Source organism: Blastomyces gilchristii, assembly GCF_000003855.2.
Source record: "Blastomyces gilchristii SLH14081 genomic scaffold supercont1.5, whole genome shotgun sequence".
NCBI classification, from domain to species: Eukaryota; Fungi; Ascomycota; class Eurotiomycetes; order Onygenales; family Ajellomycetaceae; genus Blastomyces; species Blastomyces gilchristii.
In genome coordinates, this window is record NW_003101678.1 from 3,181,661 (window position 1) to 3,201,790 (window position 20,130).

General features: G+C 47.3%; 6 protein-coding genes across 8 annotated transcripts; 3 read left to right on the forward strand and 3 right to left on the reverse strand.

Moving 5' to 3' along the window:
• Nucleotides 1-524: 524 nt before the first annotated feature.
• BDBG_03573 (uncharacterized protein) lies at nt 525-3,562 on the reverse strand. The gene is made up of 3 exons (XM_002626363.2): nt 1,922-3,562; nt 1,568-1,836; nt 525-1,472 (listed from the first exon to the last, which is right to left on the reverse strand). The coding sequence occupies exons 1-3, from the start codon at nt 2,365-2,367 to the stop codon at nt 1,405-1,407; spliced, it is 783 nt and encodes a 260-aa protein (XP_002626409.1). The 5' UTR covers nt 2,368-3,562; the 3' UTR covers nt 525-1,404.
• Nucleotides 3,563-6,454: 2,892 nt separating this feature from the next.
• On the reverse strand, nt 6,455-10,128 carry BDBG_03575 (DUF255 domain-containing protein). Its single transcript, XM_031721307.1, has 4 exons — nt 9,151-10,128; nt 8,952-9,069; nt 7,372-8,886; nt 6,455-7,283 (listed from the first exon to the last, which is right to left on the reverse strand). The coding sequence occupies exons 1-4, from the start codon at nt 9,334-9,336 to the stop codon at nt 6,520-6,522; spliced, it is 2,583 nt and encodes an 860-aa protein (XP_031577815.1). The 5' UTR covers nt 9,337-10,128; the 3' UTR covers nt 6,455-6,519.
• A 7-nt stretch (nt 10,129-10,135) lies between these two features.
• BDBG_03576 lies at nt 10,136-12,209 on the reverse strand. 2 transcript variants are annotated; one of them, XM_031721308.1, is made up of 4 exons: nt 12,037-12,209; nt 11,806-11,971; nt 11,029-11,694; nt 10,136-10,962 (listed from the first exon to the last, which is right to left on the reverse strand). In XM_031721308.1, the coding sequence occupies exons 1-4, from the start codon at nt 12,075-12,077 to the stop codon at nt 10,708-10,710; spliced, it is 1,128 nt and encodes a 375-aa protein (XP_031577816.1). In that variant the 5' UTR covers nt 12,078-12,209; the 3' UTR covers nt 10,136-10,707. The 2 variants fall into 2 exon arrangements, with proteins under 2 accessions (XP_031577816.1, XP_031577817.1); XM_031721309.1 differs by having other exon boundaries at nt 10,425-10,962; nt 11,777-11,971.
• Nucleotides 12,210-12,330: 121 nt separating this feature from the next.
• On the forward strand, nt 12,331-16,440 carry BDBG_03577 (G2/M transition checkpoint protein Sum2). The gene is made up of 4 exons (XM_031721310.1): nt 12,331-12,625; nt 12,701-12,736; nt 12,799-13,042; nt 13,281-16,440. The coding sequence occupies exons 1-4, from the start codon at nt 12,603-12,605 to the stop codon at nt 14,763-14,765; spliced, it is 1,788 nt and encodes a 595-aa protein (XP_031577818.1). The 5' UTR covers nt 12,331-12,602; the 3' UTR covers nt 14,766-16,440.
• Nucleotides 16,441-16,492: 52 nt separating this feature from the next.
• On the forward strand, nt 16,493-19,156 carry BDBG_03578. 2 transcript variants are annotated; one of them, XM_031721312.1, is made up of 4 exons: nt 16,493-17,009; nt 17,224-17,387; nt 17,467-17,539; nt 17,704-19,156. In XM_031721312.1, exons 3-4 carry the CDS (start codon nt 17,487-17,489, stop codon nt 18,761-18,763), a joined length of 1,113 nt encoding a protein of 370 aa, XP_031577820.1. In that variant the 5' UTR covers nt 16,493-17,009; nt 17,224-17,387; nt 17,467-17,486; the 3' UTR covers nt 18,764-19,156. The 2 variants fall into 2 exon arrangements, with proteins under 2 accessions (XP_031577820.1, XP_031577819.1); XM_031721311.1 differs by having other exon boundaries at nt 17,224-17,337.
• Nucleotides 19,157-19,822: 666 nt separating this feature from the next.
• On the forward strand, nt 19,823-20,059 carry BDBG_16846 (uncharacterized protein; the record flags this gene model as incomplete). Its single annotated transcript, XM_031724717.1, has 1 exon — nt 19,823-20,059. The coding sequence occupies exon 1, from the start codon at nt 19,856-19,858 to the stop codon at nt 20,057-20,059; it is 204 nt and encodes a 67-aa protein (XP_031577821.1). The 5' UTR covers nt 19,823-19,855.
• Between the last annotated feature and the right edge of the window lie 71 nt (nt 20,060-20,130).

Sequence of the window (20,130 nt, forward strand, 5' to 3'; positions counted from 1 at the left end):
AGCTATCAGATATCTCTTCTCTCCCTCCCTCTCTTCTCTTCTTTCTCTCTTTTGCAGAGTGAGACATCAAACAAAATGTCAGAAAATTGTAAGGATATCTTGATCAGTGTGTTAATTTACTAATCTTGCATATATTACATGTCTGTTGTATTTCTAGAAGAAACACCACAGAACAATAATGCATCAGTAGAAACTAACATCTGAAACTCACTCACTCAATCAATGCCTTTGTTCCCGTCCATCTTACAGTTACAGCTCTTACCCCCTCTCGCCTCAACCCTACCTACCTCCCTCCCCCGCAACGAAACAAAAGCAACACCCGGCCCATACCATACCATACCATGTGGTTTGATTGGTTGGTTGCACCCACCAATGACAGCCATCTCCTCTTATTGTTCTGCCCTGTTTTGCTTTGTTTCTGTTTCGTTTCAACGATGATGATGAAAATTCGCCGCCCCTTTTCTTTCTCCAGTATAAACCCTCCAACCACGCTCGAGAGGAGGAAAAAGGAAAAAGGAAAAGGACAGAATAATAATATAAATATATATATATATGTAACTAACTATATATGTCCGCGGCGGGAATATAAAAAAATAAAACAAAAGAATAAGAAAAGAGTAAAAAAATAAAAATAACAAATCATCAATCAATCAGTCGCAATCAACCCAAATTCAACCAAAAGCTCAACGCCACTTTGGACCTTTTTTCTTTCTTTCTTTCTTTCTTTCTTCCTTTCTGTTCCCTTACTCTCTCAACCCTCCTTTCCTTTCTTTTCTTTTCCCCGTTTACTCCCGTTTACTCCCGTCATTTCCAATCTCATCCATCCCATCCGCCTCGTGATCCCTTCCTGGAGCCTGGCCTCTTGCCGGGGTATTGACATTTCTTTCGTGCTTTGTCGCGAGGGGAAACAAAACAACGATGGGACCAGAATCAAGTTAACTCTCTTCTTCTCTTGTTCGTCCCATGGGCATAGCTCATTCCATGAAATCAAACAGTGATAAAAGAAAAGTGGTGAGGTTACGTTTTGTTCTGTTCAAGGAAGCCAGAACGGAAAAAAAAAAGAAGGGAAGGAAGAAATTTTTTGGAAATGAAGACCGGCAAAAAGGTGACAAAGAGAATGGAAACCAAGGGAGACGGAAGAAAAAGGATAATGAACAGGAGAAAACAAAGCGAGTGAGAGGCAAGAAACGGCGGTAATGGTAAAAGAGAGAGAGCAGAAAGAAAAGTAAAAGTAAAAAGCCGAAAAGTTGACGATGAACGATGTAAATTGGATTGACGACGGATGCGATGAGGGAAGGAAGCTAGCCCCCTCCCGAGTTAAAACCACTACTACAATTTTTTGCAGAGAAAGAAAGAATAGAATCAACAGCAGTAGTAGCATCAGCAGAGGCATCAGTAGCAAATCTAAGCAACAGCCATCTGAGCACCGTTTGGCCGGAGGACGTTCTGAGCATATCTGCCGCCGAAGTTACCTGGGGAAGGGAAAAAAAAAAAGGTATTCGTTAGCATACAATCCCCCAATGGAAAAGTAGACAAAAATGTAGAAAGGATAATTAAAAAAACATACCAGGAGGCCCATAGTTGCAAACGGTATTCCAGCGCAGATGGTTTGAGCACTTGACAGTAGCGCAGCCGACAACGGTAGTGCCCTTCCACACGATCTGGGTGAAGTGACCCCATTTCGAGAAGTTGCTCATGTCTGGGTTGGCTTGGCCGTACATGCCAGCGAACAGGCCAGCCTCGTCGTTGTACATCATGTTTGTAATCATCTTGCCGATGTCCTGGGGTGGGATGCCGTAGCCGATGTTTTGGCCGTAGGACTCGCCGCCGACGGAGCTGGGAGAGGTGTCAGTTCACATTTGGCTTCCTTTTCTTTTTCATTTCATTTTTTTCCTCATTAGGGAATAAATTGTCTACTCACGTATCATGTTCGAAGACGCATTTGGAGGCAACGGTGTGGGCGTAGCTGGCCAGGTTGTTGGCCCAGGTGAGGGCGGGCGCGGAGTGGTTGGAGCGATGGATGTTGTGGTGGTAGAGCACCTTGGATTGGTAGTCATTGCCGTAGGTTGGGGGGGGAGGAGGAGGCTTGTTCACTGGCTCCTTTGGTGGTGGTTGAGGTTTGGGCTGGGGCTTGGGCTCGGGCTCGGGCTTGGGCTCGGGGGCAGGAGGGGGGGCAGAGCCCTCATCCTTGGGGGGAGCATCAGGAGCAGGCGCCGGGGGAGGAGTGGGAGTGGGAGTGGCAGCGCCGGCAGTTACGTATTCGGTGACGGTGACGATGGTGAGATCGGTCTCGTAGGCTCTGGGCAGGAGCGGGGAGGAGAGCGCACCGGCGGCCAAGAAGGCAGAGAGGAGGAGGGAGGATCGCATGGTTTCTAGTTTCTGATATTTGAAATTGTCTTGCTCTTTTCCTTTTCTTTTTCTTCTTCAATTGTTTCCCTTCTACCCAAGTAGGAGAGATATCAATAGAATATAAAAAAAAATTGTCGGGGTCGTAGGGGACGTCGTCGTCAAGTCGTCGTCGTCGGGTGTTGGGAATATCAGCCAGGACAATATAGGGGGTCACGAAGGAAGATTTAGAGAAACGAAGGACGCGATAATTGGCGACGTTCTTTGATGATTGTCTTTCTCTTTTGTAATTTCACACACACAGATCAACTGTGAGCGATGAGAGGGGGGAGGTGGGGGAGGGGAAGACAGAGAGGGGGAGTTGGACGGGCGGAGAGCAGAATCTGACCAAGGCAGACGGAAGAGAGTGTATACAGGTTTTCCTGGAGGAGGCAAGATTCTGACACACGCGAAAAGGAGTGACGAGAACAGCAAGGAGGCAAGCAGGTTGGCAGGCGCACTTTGAAGGAGCGAAAAGTGCACAGCAACAAAAGGATGGAAAGCGAAGAAGAAGAAGAACAAGAACGCGGGAGAGCGGGCAGGGAAGAAGCCGAAAGGAGAGGCGGCGGTATATATGTAACTAAAGGAGAGGAGAGAGTAAGAGAGAATAATAGAAGAGAGAAGAGAAGAAGAGAAAGAAAGACATAACTGTGTCAGGAGGACTGGCTGATGTCCGTCGTCGTCTCCCAGCATAAAAGTGAACGAGGGATGTGAAATGAGCCAAGCCCGCGGGCTGGGCTGGGCTGCGATGGGCTGCAACCGGGCTGCAACCGGGCTGTTCTTAGGGTGTTCTTAGGCTGTGATAGGCTGCTATCGGCTGCTATAGGCTGCCATGACAGGCGGGTTCCTGGTTCCTGGCAGCGTGAAACAAGCCAGGAGCAGCCCTGGAAACCTGGAAACCCCCCGTCCAGCAATAAATAATACTAGATACGTCCATACATCCATACGTACCAACACGATGGGAACGGAAACACGAGGGATTGTTTCACTCTCATCAAAGTATACATCGTTTTCTCTTTATTAAACATCAAAGTTGACGCACACTATCATATTAATGAACAATACATACATACATTCCACTCGATGCCGGCATGGCATGTTCCTCCACATTAACTTAGCTCCTGAGATTGAGATTGACTCGGCGCCCGCCCATGGAAACAGCCCGTCTTAGCCAGGTACCGCAACCTTCTTGTATATACGGTACTGTGTCTGTACCAGGGTTTTCCAAGCGGCCTAGCCTCACACTAATCAGCCCCCGGCGCCCCACCGCCCCGAGCCTAATAAGACAGGCTACGTTCGTGCGTGCAGCTGCCAAGCGACACGGAAGATTAGCAGCTGCACGCCCGCTCACGCTTCCGTGGATATCAGATAGGGATTGGAGACCTCAGACAGATCAAGTCCTGTGGTGTGTGGAAGTCGAATACATATGTGTATATATATATATGCCTACAGCTTGATATCCTCGCTATTAACAGACATATGCTCATTACATCTACATGTACATGTACTGTGTACGTATACAGGATCTAGGTGTGTTCACAATCACCTGTCAGACTGATACATGCCTGGCCTGCCCCTCCCTCCCAGTCGCTGCAGTCAGGGGCCTGTCTTACCCAGCTTTCCAGGACCAAGTCCCTGCCAACCACGCCCTGGCTGCTGGCCCGTTTGCACCCACTGCCGCCCCTCCCTATTATTGGCTGGCCTCGTTAAATGAGAAATGTGCTGGTCGTTTTTTATTTTCTTTTTTTGTTTCTTGGTTTTGGTTTCTGACAAACCTGTATTCCGTTTACGCAGTTTATTTTACAACTCCAACTAGTTGTCACAGTACGGAGTACAGAGTATGCGCTGGACCCTTGCTGTGATGTGATGACGGTGATGTGTTTCTCTGCCAGCCAGTTAAGTTACGGAGTAGTTACGCTGTACGCAGCGCACGTGTACAGTCCAGTCAACACCGATCCCGACCAATCAAGTTAGCCTGTCCGTTTTCTCTCGTCTCATTTGATGAATAATGAATGTCTTGCATCTCACGCAAGTTGGTGGGATTTGAGATTTGTATTTGGGATTTGGAAGGTCTGTTAGTTTTGGCCTGCTGTTTTGTAAGAGATTTTTTATCCAGTACAACCCATCTACTAATAACTGACTCCTTCCATCATATCTTCAAAGAGGACGATAAATAATTTTTCCCAACAATGCGAAACAATTCCCTCCTACTCCGTACGTACAACTTTTTATCAATACCATTGTCATGCAAGAGAAGAAGGGAAAAAAGCCGAAACGGCATTCGTTTGTCCAACCGCCCTACAGCTCCTGTCCGTTTCAGACCAACAAAACCTGTCCACGTTCATGGGATTTTTTCTTTTTTTTCTTCTCTCTCTCTCTTTTTTTTTTTTTTTTTTTTTTTTTCCTTGTAACTAGTTAGTGGTGGACCTTACTTGCCCCCACCACCAAGAATTAAGATCAAGGATGAAACAATCCCACAAAACCATCCATATCCATATCCTGGGGAAATACTTCAAAAACGAGTTTTTAGTAGCTAGCTAACTTGCATGAATAATAATGGAGTGATGTATGTACTGTACATGTGAAGTACAACCTGTCAAGCACCGAGGAAACATAGAAGAAGGGAGATAAAAAAGAAGAAGCTGAACCTTCCATGAGCCGTCAGTAGTTATCCTTTAACAAGTTAATGAATGCACATATAGCGTACGGAGTACACGTACAGTACATGTGCTACCTACCCTACCCGGCCCGACCGGGTAACTACTACTAGGTAGTTAGGGCCTACGGGCCTTTGGAGCCCCGACTGATCGCCATCATCAATCTCGTTTATCCACAAGAGAGAGATTAATTGTAGTTAGATGGATCGAGGAATTGGCCGAAATCTTGCCCCGTCAAATTCCTTGTCCTTTTTCCTCTTTTTTGCCTTTCCGGTGTCTGGGCCCGCGAATATACTGTATCATGGGGTATGAAATTGTTGCTCCTGCCATTCCCCTCGCCGTTTCAAATAACCTGGTTCTGATCTTGCCTAGGATTATCTACTCTCTACGGAGTATGTATGTATATATACACACCAGACATCATCTCATCCATTATCACAATAGATATAGCGTATGTCATCTGTCTTCACCTCATCCCAACAAATGTGAGACGGGAGATTGATGGTGATCATGATGGCGGCGATGATGATGTGCTAATTGAGCAAGATAAAAAAAGCCAAAGCTCGTCGACTGACCAGGCTAGACTAGATTTGCCTGATGGAGTTGAAAAGTAGTCATTGACCGGTGTAGAAAAGCAGGATGAAGAGAATGAATTAATGGAAGAACGAAATACTTCTGGTTCTTCTTCTTTCTTGCCTGCTTGCCTGCCTGCTTGCCTGCTTGCCTGCTTGCTCTCTGACCACATCTGAGACCGTATATAAACAGGAGAGGGGGAGGATTTTGAGCCAAGCAGCCTGCCCACAGATCATCTTTTTTTAAAAGACCTAGTTTTTTGATCAAACTCCCTTATCACTACTGCAGCTTCGGATCTATACTTACCAGCAGCAGGATGCAGCGAATTTTTTACATTTGAGACAGCGCCCAGAGAACCCAATAATGCATGCGTTTTTGACAAGGATTAAGCAAGTTACAGTACTTGTTTGAGCAAACCCATGGGAGATGATTAGGTAGTTAGACAGTGATTCTACACAACAACATGCGAGTTGAGAAATTATTGTACAGTACATACATACGTACGGATTAGATAGATAGGTAGGAGTATGAATACATATTGGAGTGGTTGCATCATCATGACATAGCGAACCGAAATAATCCAAACACAAAACCGAAAACTAAATAAAATAAAAAATAAAAATAATACCAGGTTCAAACTTGTTGGTTAGGGTCAGCGCTTTTTGTTCTCTTGCGTCTCACTTGCATCTCAAATCTCAAGTCTCGATATTTTCTCTCTCCCCTCAGCCTGCTGGTTGCAGTTATTTTATCAACCCAAAAAGGAAAAAAGAAAGAAAAGAAAAAGAAGAGGGGTTGAAATGAGACCCAAAAAAAAATAAAAAAATAAATAAAATAAAAAAAAAACCTCCAACTGTTAAACATTTAAAACATTAAAAGTCCGTTTAAAGCATATACAAACCCCCTTTTAGATATCAACAACCCGGCACGACCCCGCCTCGCAGACAAGCAAGTAATTCTTCCCAGGCCGTACATCCCTCAGTAAAATATTGCGTCTCCGCAACCAGCTGGATTTCCGCACGCTATCTGACACAGCAGCATCACTATCGCCGGCGGTGCGTACATCGATGATAGAAACGGCCGCAGTGGACGTGGACGCAGCCGCCCCGGCCTCCGCGCGTGCCCTGCGAATAACCACCTCACGCGCTAAGAGAGGAGAGGCCGCTACTACCGGCACGGGCACCGGCGCCGCCTCGCCCGCGGCATTCTCCTCCATCTTCATCTCGACATCGCCCGCATCCTCGCCTTTAGCTTCAGCGGCTTCGCCCTGATCACTCTGCCCAATCACGCCCACAATCCCCTTCACGCCCACCTCTAGCCCGACAATGACATCCAGCAGCCCGACGAAGAGGAATGGGTGCTGCATGATCTCCACTGCGAAGGCGTTGACGGTCTCCCGCGCCAGGCGCTTGTAGGTGTCGTCTTCGAGGAGGGTGGAGAGGCGGAGGAGGTTTTGCGCTATGACGCCGTTGGGTGAGGGGGTTGAGGCGTCTGTGCCGGTTTTGAGACGGAAGAGCGGGGCGGGGTGTGCGGAGGCTTGATGGATGGTTGAAGGGGTGGTGTAGTAGCCTGTAGAAGAGGATGGGGCTGGGGTGGATTCGGTGGTTGTGCTGGTTCTTGGGGAGGGGGTAGGGGTAGGGCCTTGGGCGAGGAAGTATGTGTTTAGGTATTCTGATAAGGGGGGAGTGGTTGTTAGATTGATCAGTTTTGATAGGACCACATTATTTATATCGAGGGTGGGTGATTTTTGTGAACTTACGTTGTAGCTGCTCTGCAAATTGCAGATAGCCATCATCAAACGTCGCTTCGTAGAGATCAATAAGTCCAGAGGCGAGATATGAATAGTCGTCAGCGAAGCCGGGAGTATCCCCCCTCTCACCGTCGCGGTAGATGCGCCAGAGTTGACCGGATGCAGGGTCAAAGAGGTTCTGCCTGATAAACTTCGCTGCGTTCTCCGCGGCCAGCCTGAATTCCTGTGCCTTGGCTCTATCCACATTCTCAAGTACAACACTACATTTGGCCAGCGCGCCGATGGCAAGCCCGTTCCACGAGACGATAATCTTATCATCTAGCCCTGGACGCACCCGCTTGCTCTCGCGATATTCACGCAATTTCTCTCTAGAGGCCTTGATAATCTTAACAACCTCCTCCTCGCTTAATCCGAACTCCTTCGCAAGTTTTGCGGGGGTAACTTTGATGCTGAGAACGTTTTGGTTTATGAACTCATCATGTGGATCATTTCCTCGCGCGACGTTTCCATCTGGTAACACCCCCCAGTGACGAGCACATACGTCCGCATCTCGCTGGCCAAGAATCTGTTTGAATTCCTTATGTGTCCAGACGTAAAATGCCCCTTCTCTCTTGTCCGTGTCGCTCGGGGTGGGTAGGCTGTCCGCGTCTTCTGATGAATAAAAGCCACCTGTCGGTGACAATATTGGCGGACTTGTGATATATGTTGCGATATCATATATGGCACCCAGTAACTCTGGGTTGTGAGCAGAGTCAAAAGCGTCAACGTAAACATTCAGCAGCTGGGCTTGGTCGTAGAGCATTTTCTCAAAATGGGGTAGACTCCAGTCTGCCGTTACGCTATATCGTGCAAATCCATGTCCGATCTGGTCATGGATACCTCCCCGGGACATGTAAATAAGGGTTTTGGTAGCCATTTCAAGAGCACGGGCGCATTCATCATACCCAACAATGTCGGAGACGGCACTGGGATATCTAGAAAGATTAATCAGGAAGCTCAAATTGGCCGGAGTGGCGAATTTAGGTGCTCTGGAGAATCCCCCATTGACAGGATCAAACCGCGACGCAAAATGCTGATACGATTCCTCCAGCAGCTCAACCTCAAGATCCTCATCCGCATCCGCAGCCTTCTGCTTAGAGTGGGTACCCTCTTCTGCAAATTCACGGAGCTGCTTCGTAATATCTTTTGCACTTTCACGACACCTCAATTGTTGTGTCTGCCACACATCTCGCAGCTTTTCTAAGATGTCGATGAAGGTAACATGCCCCTCTCCGCCGAGTGCGGGCAACGTACTGGAATGTGGACCCGGCCAGTATGTGCCTCCAAAGACCGGTTCTAGATCCGGCGTGAGGAAAACGTTTAACGGCCACCCGCCAGAACCAGTGGTGGCCTGCACATAGTTCATGTATACTTCATCGATATCTGGGCGTTCTTCTCGGTCCAGTTTTATAGGGATAAATGACTTGTTCAGTATTGCCGCAACTTCAGGAGACATAAAAGACTCTTTCTCCATAACATGACACCCTAAGTCCGAATGTGTCAGTTACGTCGCTGCTTCCAGGGTACAATAACAGGATCGAGTTACCGACAGTGACATGCAGAATATCCAATACTCAGGAAGACCATGCGGTTGAGTTTTTTAGCTAAGGTAATTGCTTCTGAATCCCACATTTGCCAGGCGACTGGGTTATTCATGTGGCCGCGAACCTAGACGAAGAAATTAACACACTTTTTCTATTTGCGTAATAGCTATTCCACCCTTTCTCATAGATTGGTGGGTGTATTCACATAAGGCGATTTGCTCTGACTGAGGCGATTGACAAGCTCATGCGCCAGTCCAGTTCCCGCCCCCGCCTCTGATGCTCGTCTCTGCGATAAGGAAGCCATGCCGACGGTTGCCCTGAAGTTTCGTACAGAGGACCGTCTTCCAATTTTATAAAAATTTATCCTTGCAGCCGAAGATATAATGTTCATAGAACGGATACGTTCCCGTGTCAGTATATATGCGTTTGATCTGAGTGACGATTGTTTAGTACAGTACAATGGTTAATGCGGCCACCTGGTAGCGCCTTGGCGTGGGAAACCAAGGCGAGTGGGTTCGAAACCCGCAGGGGATACATTAAATCCGGAACTCAAGCACCTCAGGTTCCTAATAAATACAGAGGTGTACAAATCGCTCCAACAAATCGCTCTATGTTCCTGGGATGGGAAGTTATTATCGCATGTATTTAATTGTCACTCCTTTGTATTTCCTATGTTCTTGTTATCTTGGCGTGGTCTCAACACCTGTATTTCCTCCTGTATAACCAACACTTGGCCTGTATTTAACATCACGCAAGGACCCATCATAAGCTCCGCTTGCATATGAGTATAATGGAAGAATAATAATAATAAATAATAGTACAGTACAATGCAGACAGGGCTTCAAGTGTAGGGAGTTGGCAAGGTGCCTCAGTGGAACTGAGGGGAAACTCGTTTGTGCTTATTCTTTGTTTTAGCTGTACTCTCCAGCAACGTAGAAGTGCAAGATATAAAAAAAATGATAAGGTGAGGATATTCCGGCCCTCATGCCAATCCTATGCCTTGAGGACGGTTGGATGGCTCCAGCGAAAAGTGATGACTTGCGCTAAGAATTTAAGCTGAAATGCTAATACCGGCATTAAGTATTGCCGTTCCATCCCTTAATTAAGAGGGTAGGGAGTCTCTAGGGGCTTATAGAGGCCAATGCGCCTAGCTTGCCTAGCTCACTGCCTAAATCCTAGGTGGTGTGGCCTGGAGATTTATTACACTAGTAAGCATATTTCAGTATAAATTCTTAGTGTGGAGACAAAACTTTTTGCAGGGACTCGTACGGAGTACTTCAGTTTAGATAACGGCAACATCGGGCTGAGGAAATCCAATGACGGGAACTGCCCAACTGTAGGCTACTGGGGCAAAAGAGCTCAGTCACCACCAGCGCACTGCTGGTAGAAGGGCCGATCAACCCGGGGACCCTAGCACGTGATATAAATTCTCACCCCACTGGAGAGCTTCGGGTTGCGCCCGAACTGCACAGGATACGATACCATATTAAACAGAATGAGTATTTGTATTTTATTCATTTCTACACAATGCAGCATGGATGAAGACCGTTTGATGATACCCTTGCGGGCTTGTACTGGAAGGCTTCCCCACCCACCATTTACAACGAATTGCTGTGTCTGATCAGAACATAGCTGTAGAAGAGGATTTAGTGCGTAGTCCACATAACAAGCATCTGGCGCAGGGATTCAACAGGGAGACATTAGATTTTATCTTTCCATTCATGAATATCTTTCATATTTCTTCACAAGTATTTACCGAAATCTAGTCGTGGCCCATCAATTCCGCAAGTTCTCTCTCCTCTTCCTCCGTTAATAGTGATGTAGGGATATCATTCACCTCTTCGTCCTCCTGAGCTGTACTTTCAGCCTTTGCTTTGGCCGCTTCAAGCTGAGTTGGGTCAAGCGACCACTGTCGTATCGTGGCATCAATGCTGATACTAACAACAGTTGACCCAACTAGTAGGAGCCCACTAACTTCTTCAAAATGGCCAGAGTATGTATGGTGCAATTTTCCAGTCTTCAGCCAGTTAGCAAACGAAATATACCTGAAAGGAAGACGAGAGGAAAAAAGCTGCTAACTCACCGCACGATTCCACACGCGCACTTCCTCATCCCGACATCCCGTTACCACCCAGCCGCCCCGTTCATGCACAACAACATCCCTGACAAAGTCTGGATGTTCTAACGTCATATCTGTTTTCCATTTCGACTCCCTAGAGATGCATTTGGCAGTTTTATCCGCCGAAGCTGTCCATAGGTCGCCATCTGCATCGAAGAAAAGCTTATAAACGCTTGTCTCATGTTCCAGGATTGGTTCTGAAAGGGACTGTTCCTTGAATGGGGCGGAAAGTGGGAAATGTCGAATGCTACGATCACTTCCTGAACTGAAGACAGTAATTCGGGTCGGGTCTTCATCGGAAACAAGAGGGTCGATGGCGAGGTGTAGCACTCCACGGCTATAATCTCTAAAGACATGTAATCTTTCACCCGTGCGGATGCTCCAGATTATGATTTCACCATCGGCGCCGCCGGATAGGAGTAAATCCTCACCATCAAGCCTCTGGGATACGACGGTCTTTACGAAGTCGGCGTGGCCCTTGTATCTCTGTCTTAGCGTTCGCGAAGCAACGTCCCAGCTCCATATCGTCTTATCCCAGCACCCAGCAAAGATAGTTGTGCCGTCGGGGGAGAAGCAAATACTCGTTAATGGGGCAGTCGGCCCCCGATAAAGTGCTGTAGTTTTACCTGTCTTTTAACCCAGATAACAATCAGCTTCGAAGGAGGTTTGAAGACAATAAAAGTAAAAAATAAAAACACATCTCTACCCATACCATGACCAACACGGATTGTGCTCACCTACTTCAAGCACCACTTTTCTGAGAAGCCCTGCACTCTCAGCAACGTAGATAGAGGAGTTGCTGGAGGGATCAGCGACAATTGCTAGTAGTTTGCTTTGAAGTTTGATAGGGTCTCCATTCGAATTTTCTGATTTCTCAGCCTTGCGACGGATTTCCTCCAGAGAAGTGCTCGGGGGAAGTCAGCATCCTGGCCAACTTCAGCTGCGGTATGGGGGGTAGAAGGGAAGACCAACTCTGTCTGAAAGAAGTCATCCCGATGTGAAGACTGAGCCATCGTTGCAAAATAACCCTTCACCTAGAGGCTCACAAAGCCACCTGGGATATCCAGATTGTTAAAATTCCAGTCGAATTGTGTATCCCTCTTTACACTGTGAATTGAGCAATCTTCCTCCCGCCAGGACCCCGCTATATATGGAGAGACAAACAGTACAAACAGCGCTAGTCCTGACTAGGCTAGATCTCCAGCTGCTCAAGCGGCGCTTCCGCCTTCCCGTAGCGAGCCTTTTTCCACAACCAAAACGAGCTCTGCTGGATTTTCACTTCATCTTCCCATCTTCCATCTTCCATCTTCCATCTTCCATCTTCCTCTTCTCCTTCGCTTCCTCTATCCACACAACCTACCCCCATCTCCCTCCACCCCCCTTAATTCAGCTCTCAAATTCGCCTCTCTCACACAATCCCCTCCTGTTTTCATTACCTGTTGTCTTCTTCCGTTGTTCGCCTCGTCGCTCCTCTGGCGTTCGAAGTACTGTTCTCTTTCCGCTGAGTTGCGCGACTACGCGCAGAACCTTCATTCATCATGGATATGAACCATTTCATAGGGTCCGTCATTCCCCGATTCCCTTTTTAATCACGCAGCTAAAGGTTCGGGTCTTGAAACTAACACGAGGCCGATAGACAGCGATTTAACTTGATATCGAAGAGTGATATTCGGTTCGAGCGGCTCCTTGATCCCGTTGCTGATCCGTAGGCTCTGGAGCTGACTGGTGTCACAGCTACGTTGGCACTCTCCATGAAATAAACCCAGAGGACTCTACCATTGCCCTGGAAAATGTCATTTCACACGGCACTGAAGGTAGACGTGGCAATCCTGCAGAGGAAATTGCACCGTCTACTAGCGTGTACGAATATATTGTCTTCCGTGGAAGTGACGTAAAGGATATTAGTGTTGCAGAGGAGCAGAAAGAAAACCAGCAACCCGAACCTCCTCAAGTGCCGAATGATCCTGCTATCCTTGGTGTAAGTTAAACCGTACTTTTACTTCCCTTATAATGGTGATTCGTCGTCGAAAACCCACCTAGCCGTTGATCTTATGATGAAACATTCCGGATGTAAATCACAGACCTGTTCTGAAAGCGCAAAACCCCATGTGGATTCTTTCCGTTGCCTTCCTTCTGATCAAGATCTTATGTTATTTATCTCCCTCTTACTACTGCTTTGAAGTCATTGATCCATGATTAACCAAAAGGATTGACAGAGTGGAACGCGACCAGCACCTGCCCAAGGGCCTCCTCGTGGCCAATCAAATCAGTTTCCCCCTCCACCCCCTGGTGCGCGTCAACCACCCCCTGGCTATCCTCAACAACCTCCGTTCCCCGGATATTATAATCCGTATGGGCAGCGGTTTGGCCCTCCCGGTTTTCCTCCTGGTCCTGGTTTTCCTAATGCTCCTTACGGTGCTCCGCAAGGATGGTATCCTCCTCCTGGCCAAGGCTTTCCACAGCCACCTGGTCAATTCCCACAGCCACAAATGCCCATTGGCCCTCCTCAACAGCCCCAGCAAGGACAGCAGCAGCAACGTGCTGGCGGTCCCCAACCTCCCCAGCCGCCAAGTGCACCAAAGCCGACCTCAGAGCTCCCTGTTGGTGACAAGGTGCCTGGCAAACCCGTAACTCCAGCCTCCACCAAACCCCCTCCCCCAACAGAACCAAAGCCCTCCACCCCTAAATCCACTGCTCCTACCACTCTCCCAACGATAGCGCAGAAACAAGCTGCAGCAGCTCCAGTAGCCAGTGTAGCGCCCATTTTGCCAGCTGCAGTTGCAGCTACACCGGCATCTAGCACCCCTTCCAAAACCCCACTTGTTGGGCCAAAAGTTGGAAGGGTTGTGCCTGCTATACCTATTTCAAAACCAGCTGTTCCCAGTATAACCGCTGCAACTGTTACTGGTACCTCAGGTAGCGCTACTACCCAGTCGCCTGTGCAAAATACCCGAGCTACGTCCACAGCGATGCAGGACGCAACCCGGGCGGCTACCGCTGCTGTGGCCGCTGCGATGGCCAAACTTCCTCAGCCTCCCACCCAGGGCTCACAACCGGGCGATCCAGCGGTTGAGACAGTAACCAAGAAGGTGAATGAGATGAAGCCGTTTGACGGGGATCGGGCTCCTCGTGGTGCACATCAAAACACTCGCGGCGGTCGAGGTGGTCATCGTGGAGGCCATCACCATCCCCAGCCTAAGAAAGTTGAAGTTCCCACCACTGATTACGATTTCGAGTCAGCAAATGCCAAATTTAACAAACAAGACCTCGTGAAGGAAGCAATTGCTTCTGGCTCTCCACTTGGGGAATCCGAACATCACGCAGTGAACGGGGCGAACCCTACTGAAGGTGCAGACAAAATTAATGGGACTGGAGCTCACGTAGCCTATAATAAAGCGTCTTCATTTTTTGATAACATCTCGAGCGAAAGCCGTGATCGTGAAGAAGGTGCGCGTGGCAAGACGAGTGGTAGAGAGTGGCGCGGTGAGGAGGAGAAGAAGAATATTGAGACGTTTGGCCAAGGAAGTATCGATGGTGGCTACCGTGGCGGATATCGAGGACGCGGAAGAGGTCGGGGCTATGGTGGACTTCGTGGTGGTAGAGGCGCCTACACTCGAGGCTACACTGGTGGACGTGGACGAGGAGGGTTCCGTGGGGGGAGAGGTGCATCGCAGGCCACCGGAGTTCCAACTTCGTCATAGTCCCTACCGTCTCACTTTCGACATTGTTCTCCCTCCCGCCAATGGATGATCCCGGTTTCTCAATGCTTTATCAAATCGGTATTCCCCTCTTGAACAACGTTTGCTACAATGCTAGGGAGAACAAATTTTTTCAATACTTGACGAATAGCGTTTCTTTCCTAGTGATGATTTGAAATTTTGGAACCTCAGGGTTCTCGCCTTCCTTTTTTCGCCTGTGATCTCCCCCGCTGACATTGAGAACTGTATTATTCCTTTCCCCCTTTCTTGTGTCCCTTCATTTTTTATTTTTTCTTGGTGGTGTACCTTTAATGTCCTGTTGTCTTTGGGCTCCGTCTTACATGCGAAAGTTTTTCTGGCGTTGGGCCATTTCCAACCCATTTCCCATTTCCCTGGGTGGGTTTTCTTTTGTTCGTTTGTGCTCTTCAAAAACGGCATATTCGCACGTAAATTGTGGGCTATGTACTTTGTCCTTTAACTTACTTCTTATGGCGTGCTATGGGAGCGGGGAGGTTTTAGCGATCTGCGAAATTGACGAAAGTTTTTTTTTTTTTTTTTTTTTTTTTTTGTTGCGAGGGAAGAAGAGGGAAGAAGAGGGAAGGACATTCTTCTTTAATTAACTATTATCATGGGATGTATTACCTACTTGCTATTTTATCTCCATTTCATGTGATCCTTTTTTTCCCTTTTTGCCTCTGATTCTAGCCACGAACTACCTGTGATATTTTTCGATTCTTGTTCGTGTTTATTATTTTATACTCCCATTCGCTAGTTTGTTTTTTCTTTCTTTTTTATCCTCCCCCGTTGCATTTATTTGCGTCCTACAATCATCCTTTTCGTTTTCCGCATTTGTCGTGCTTGATTTTCGTACTCTTTGTTCTCATCCACCCCCCTTTTCCGCTATATGTTTGTTCATTGATATGGGATGTGTCTATGCATTCAGGAGGCCATGATACATTGTGTGGTCTGGTATAAATTCTCTCTCCATCCTTTCTTTCAGAGGAAGTGAATTGGGGCTGTTTTTCACTCACTACACTATTTTGTTGTCTTGGTGCATGTTAAAAATATGTAATTTATACACAGACACAGTCACGAACACGGACACCACAACACCCCCTCCCCCCATTGGAAATTCGAAGAAAAACGAAAAATGCGGAGTCGATAATTCAGATTATATATGAGCTTATGAGCCTAAACGAAATATAATAATCATAAAAGTGGCCATTGTAATAGGGGTGTGCTATTCGACTTCGACATGAAAGGATCTTTGATTCTTCCTCCTATGTATTTTTGTTGTACTTTAAGAGAAATATCTAGCTGGGTATTAAGACCCGCTTTTGAATGTGTCCTCTACGCTGTATAGTTATGCCAAGTTACGGTGTTGCTTGAAGTGTTGTGTGGGAAGCTCTGTTTCACATGCACGCGAGCAGCCAGGGGTACAAACTCCTGGCAATCGAACAGAAGAAATACACCACTCTATAGCCGCCTTCAGCAAGTCGTTTTTTTCATAAATAGATGAGTACTAGTATCTTACTCTCTCCTGCTTGAATGCCATACGTATTTATACACATACTATCCATCTTGGTAGAAATAGCAAAAGAACGAAGAACAGAGTCACGATATTGCAACATGTGAAGAAGTTTCTTGCCGGAATGGATGACTAAGCCGCGGGCCGCAAGTCTGCTATTATTGAAGCCGCGGTTCGGAGCTGGAAAGTTTGGAGACGAACGCGGTTAACTTTCTGATAATCAACCCAGCATCATAATCATGCGCTCCTTTCACACTCAACACCGCCCCATCAGCCCTGCTGTGTCGTTGCGCATCAGCTACCAGCAGCCTGCCAGATGCCAGATGTTGCGGCTGCTGTCAGTTGTTATCTCTTGTTGAATCTTCCAGCGGCGGGTTGCGGATTGATTATCTGGTCGACGTAGGTAGATATACCGGAGGGGTGTGCTTCATACTATACCAACCTAGGGCACACAGGGGAGAAAAAGAGGAATGAGAGAGGATTTTTAGACGCGGGTGATATCTGTAGCTCTACTGTCATTTTCTCTTCTCGTCTCTTCTCTCTCTCTTTTTGATCGCTCTCTCATTCCTACCGTTGATATATAAACCTAACTTATCCATCCTCTCCTTTCGACTTCCCTTCCTTTCTATATCCCTCTCACCCCAATTGCATTCTTAATTATTCTTCTTCGTCTCCTCTACCCTTTTTATTTTGAGAATACACCATGTCAGACTCCGTCGGTAAGTCAAAAATCCCTATTTCCCATCAAAAACCTTGCGGCAAAATTTGAAGTTCAAGCAGGTCGAACATCGACAAATGTTCACGACGAAGCTAAACGCACGCGAGAGTCGTCCTGCCTCTGTATATTTATATGCAATTACACCCGTCCAGCAGAATAACGATGTCAAACTCGCTGATCAATGCTAACTATGTCTTTTCCTGGCCCCTCACTAGACCGAGTATTCGTCCATGCTCTCAATACCGTCAAGAGAATCCCCCGATCGGGGTCGGCCAGGCCACCCCTCCCCGAACGATTGAGGTTATATGGCTTATACAAGCAGAGCATGGGTACTTATCTCCCTCGCTCCTGTCCCCTATATTGTTCAGAGTTCGGAAAAGTAAATATAAAAAAGTTGCGGCGAAAGCTTAATGATGGTGACATATGAAAGTGCTGATTTTGGGTGGTCGTGATTTTAGAGGGCGATGTGGAAGGGGTCATGGATCGGCCTGTCGATGATGAAACGGATTTACATGCCGAGAGAGAGAAATGGTATGAGATGAGCATAAATTAACTGTCCTCCCTTGGTTTTTCTTTTCACTTCCCTACGGGAGGCTTTATTTTTTGCAATAATGACTATCTCTTCAATGAACACAGTATTATCAGCGCAATCAAAAGTGTGGGAAAGCTAACATATCAAAAACGGCTTCCATTAGGGATGCCTGGTACGCGCAGCGCCATCTATCACGCACCGAGGCAAAACGCCAATACATCACTGCTTTACTCGACACAATGAACAAATACGCCTCCTCAACGCCAGAAGCCCGCGAGCTCATCTCCGAGCTTGAGTTTGTCTGGGATCAGATAAAGTCAAACTCGTCCTCCTCCCACTCATCCGGTAGCCCCATCCACACCTCCAACGTCTCACAGCCACAACGTCAACCATCCCGTGTAGCATCCCCCACCCCGCCCTCCCGATCAAACTACGGCTCGCAATATGGAAGCATTGGTGGCCGGATATCGCGTGGCGAAGCGGCGGCGGCAGAGGAAGGGATGGAACGGCCGATATATGCTGGGCGGGATTCGAGATTGAGAGTTCTTAGCCCTGTTAGTCAGCCGGATGATGAAGTGCCAGGGAGCGGCCGGCGGAATTATAAAGCAGGCGACGAACACGGCGCTGGACCGGATGGGGACAGGCTGGAGGAAAAAGAAGACGAAGACGAGGAGGATGACGAGGATGAAGAGGAGTTTCAAGAAGCGCGGGATAGCCCTTTTGAAGACGACGACGACAATGAGAATGACGATGACGACGAAGATGTGCGGTCGGATAATAATAATAATCATAATCATAATAACGTTACCCAACAACAGCCCAGAGGAAGAAACCGAGACCGAGATAAAGATACCCCGAAACCCAAAGCCACCACTTATAACCGCCGCTGGCGCCGGCGAGTCGAGCAGGCCATGACGAAAATGACAGCCGAACTCGCGGCGATGAGAGAGCAGATGGAGACGCGGGCGATCAACAGCCGGCGCCGCTCGAGCCTGTGGGCGTGGATCAAATGGCTTGTGTGGGTTGTGGTGCGGCAGGTTTGCTGGGATCTTGTGCTGTTTGGGTGTTTGCTTGTGTGGATGCGGGTTGTGAGGGGGGATAGGCGGTTGGAGGAGAAGGTGAGCGGGGTGGAGATTTGGAAGGAGGTGAGGAGGAGAGTTGCGCTTGTTATTGGGAGGGGGGAGAGAAGGGGGTTGGGGTTTAGATTGGGAGGGTTTCCGTAGGTGGGGTCGTTCCTTATTTTTTTTAATTTTTTTTAATTTTTTTTTGTTGTGGGTTGGGGATGTGGTTTATCTCCTGCTACTTCGCAAGGGGTAGGTTGGGAGAAGGTATCCCTTCTTTTTCTTTTGTTCTTTCTCTCCTCTGTTTCAGCGTTTCTTTTCTTTTTTTTTTTTTTTTGAGGTGGGTGTATACGCCCACTCTCCATGCAGAATACACATATACATGCTTTGCTCCCGCGGCGTTCTGCTTGATCTATTGTCATGATATTCATCTATACATTTATTTACAATACGTGCATACACATTCTCTTCCAATTAACTGTATTAGTAGATACATAACATATATCCGTGGCCATCAATCTCAGAAATGATCTTTTCCACGAAAGAGGGGAAAAGATTTCTCTAACAGTATCCTCACCGTCTTACTCTGCCCATCTGTCTGACATGCCATGACTCTACGAAAACATGTCTTGTTCTCTACGGAGTGTGAATGCTCAGAGCTACTCTTGCTCATGCCTCTGATGGCAGTATATAATAATATGTCATCCCCAGCATCTTCTCAAGTCATGCAGCATATGTCTGAAGTTCAACTTTCAGCACATTTGATCCCACGGGCAGAAAGAGAATGAACCATGCCTTTGCTATTTGTTAAAACGTCCACAACAACGCCTACAGATCTTTTGCGGGCTTACTTTGTTGATTTGCCGTTAAACCATTCGAATGCCCTTTTGCTCTGTTGTCATCCGAAATAACTAAGGTTCCTCTACTTAGTACGGTGGCCGGGTTGCAGGAATTGAGTTCTGAAATGCCGCAGCTTCATTTATTGCAGAGCTTCTGTTATGGATGGCGAAGGCGGCTTTGGAGCTACTGTATATTTATATTGTGGCGGACATATTGCTTGCGAAAACAGAATTTTCCCAGCACCCCCTGAAAATTAGTAGCAAAACACCACAAAAAAATCAAAATATCCATGTTTCTCTAGAATCATTCAATTATCATCCAATACGCGTCTTTTTCAATCAATTATCATCCAAATACATGTCTTTCTTACCTTTATCATCAAATCCACATATATCAATCAACCCATTTTTCAATATGCCTCGCAACGCCCGCTGTCCTGCTGCTTCACAAGCCTGTACAAAGACTCCTACCCTGTGCCTCAGTCTCTCCAAACGACCTGTTCCAGAAGTTCTAGATAATGGAGAGGATCTGGTCAATGATGAGATGAAGGAGCAGGTGGATGAGAAGGATATAGAGACTCAGTCTGGGGATTCTATATCTGTGAATCCCTACCCCTGAACCTGACATCTCATACAGATTGTATGAACAGGTGATTATCAATGAGATAAAGAACAAGAGAGATGACAAAA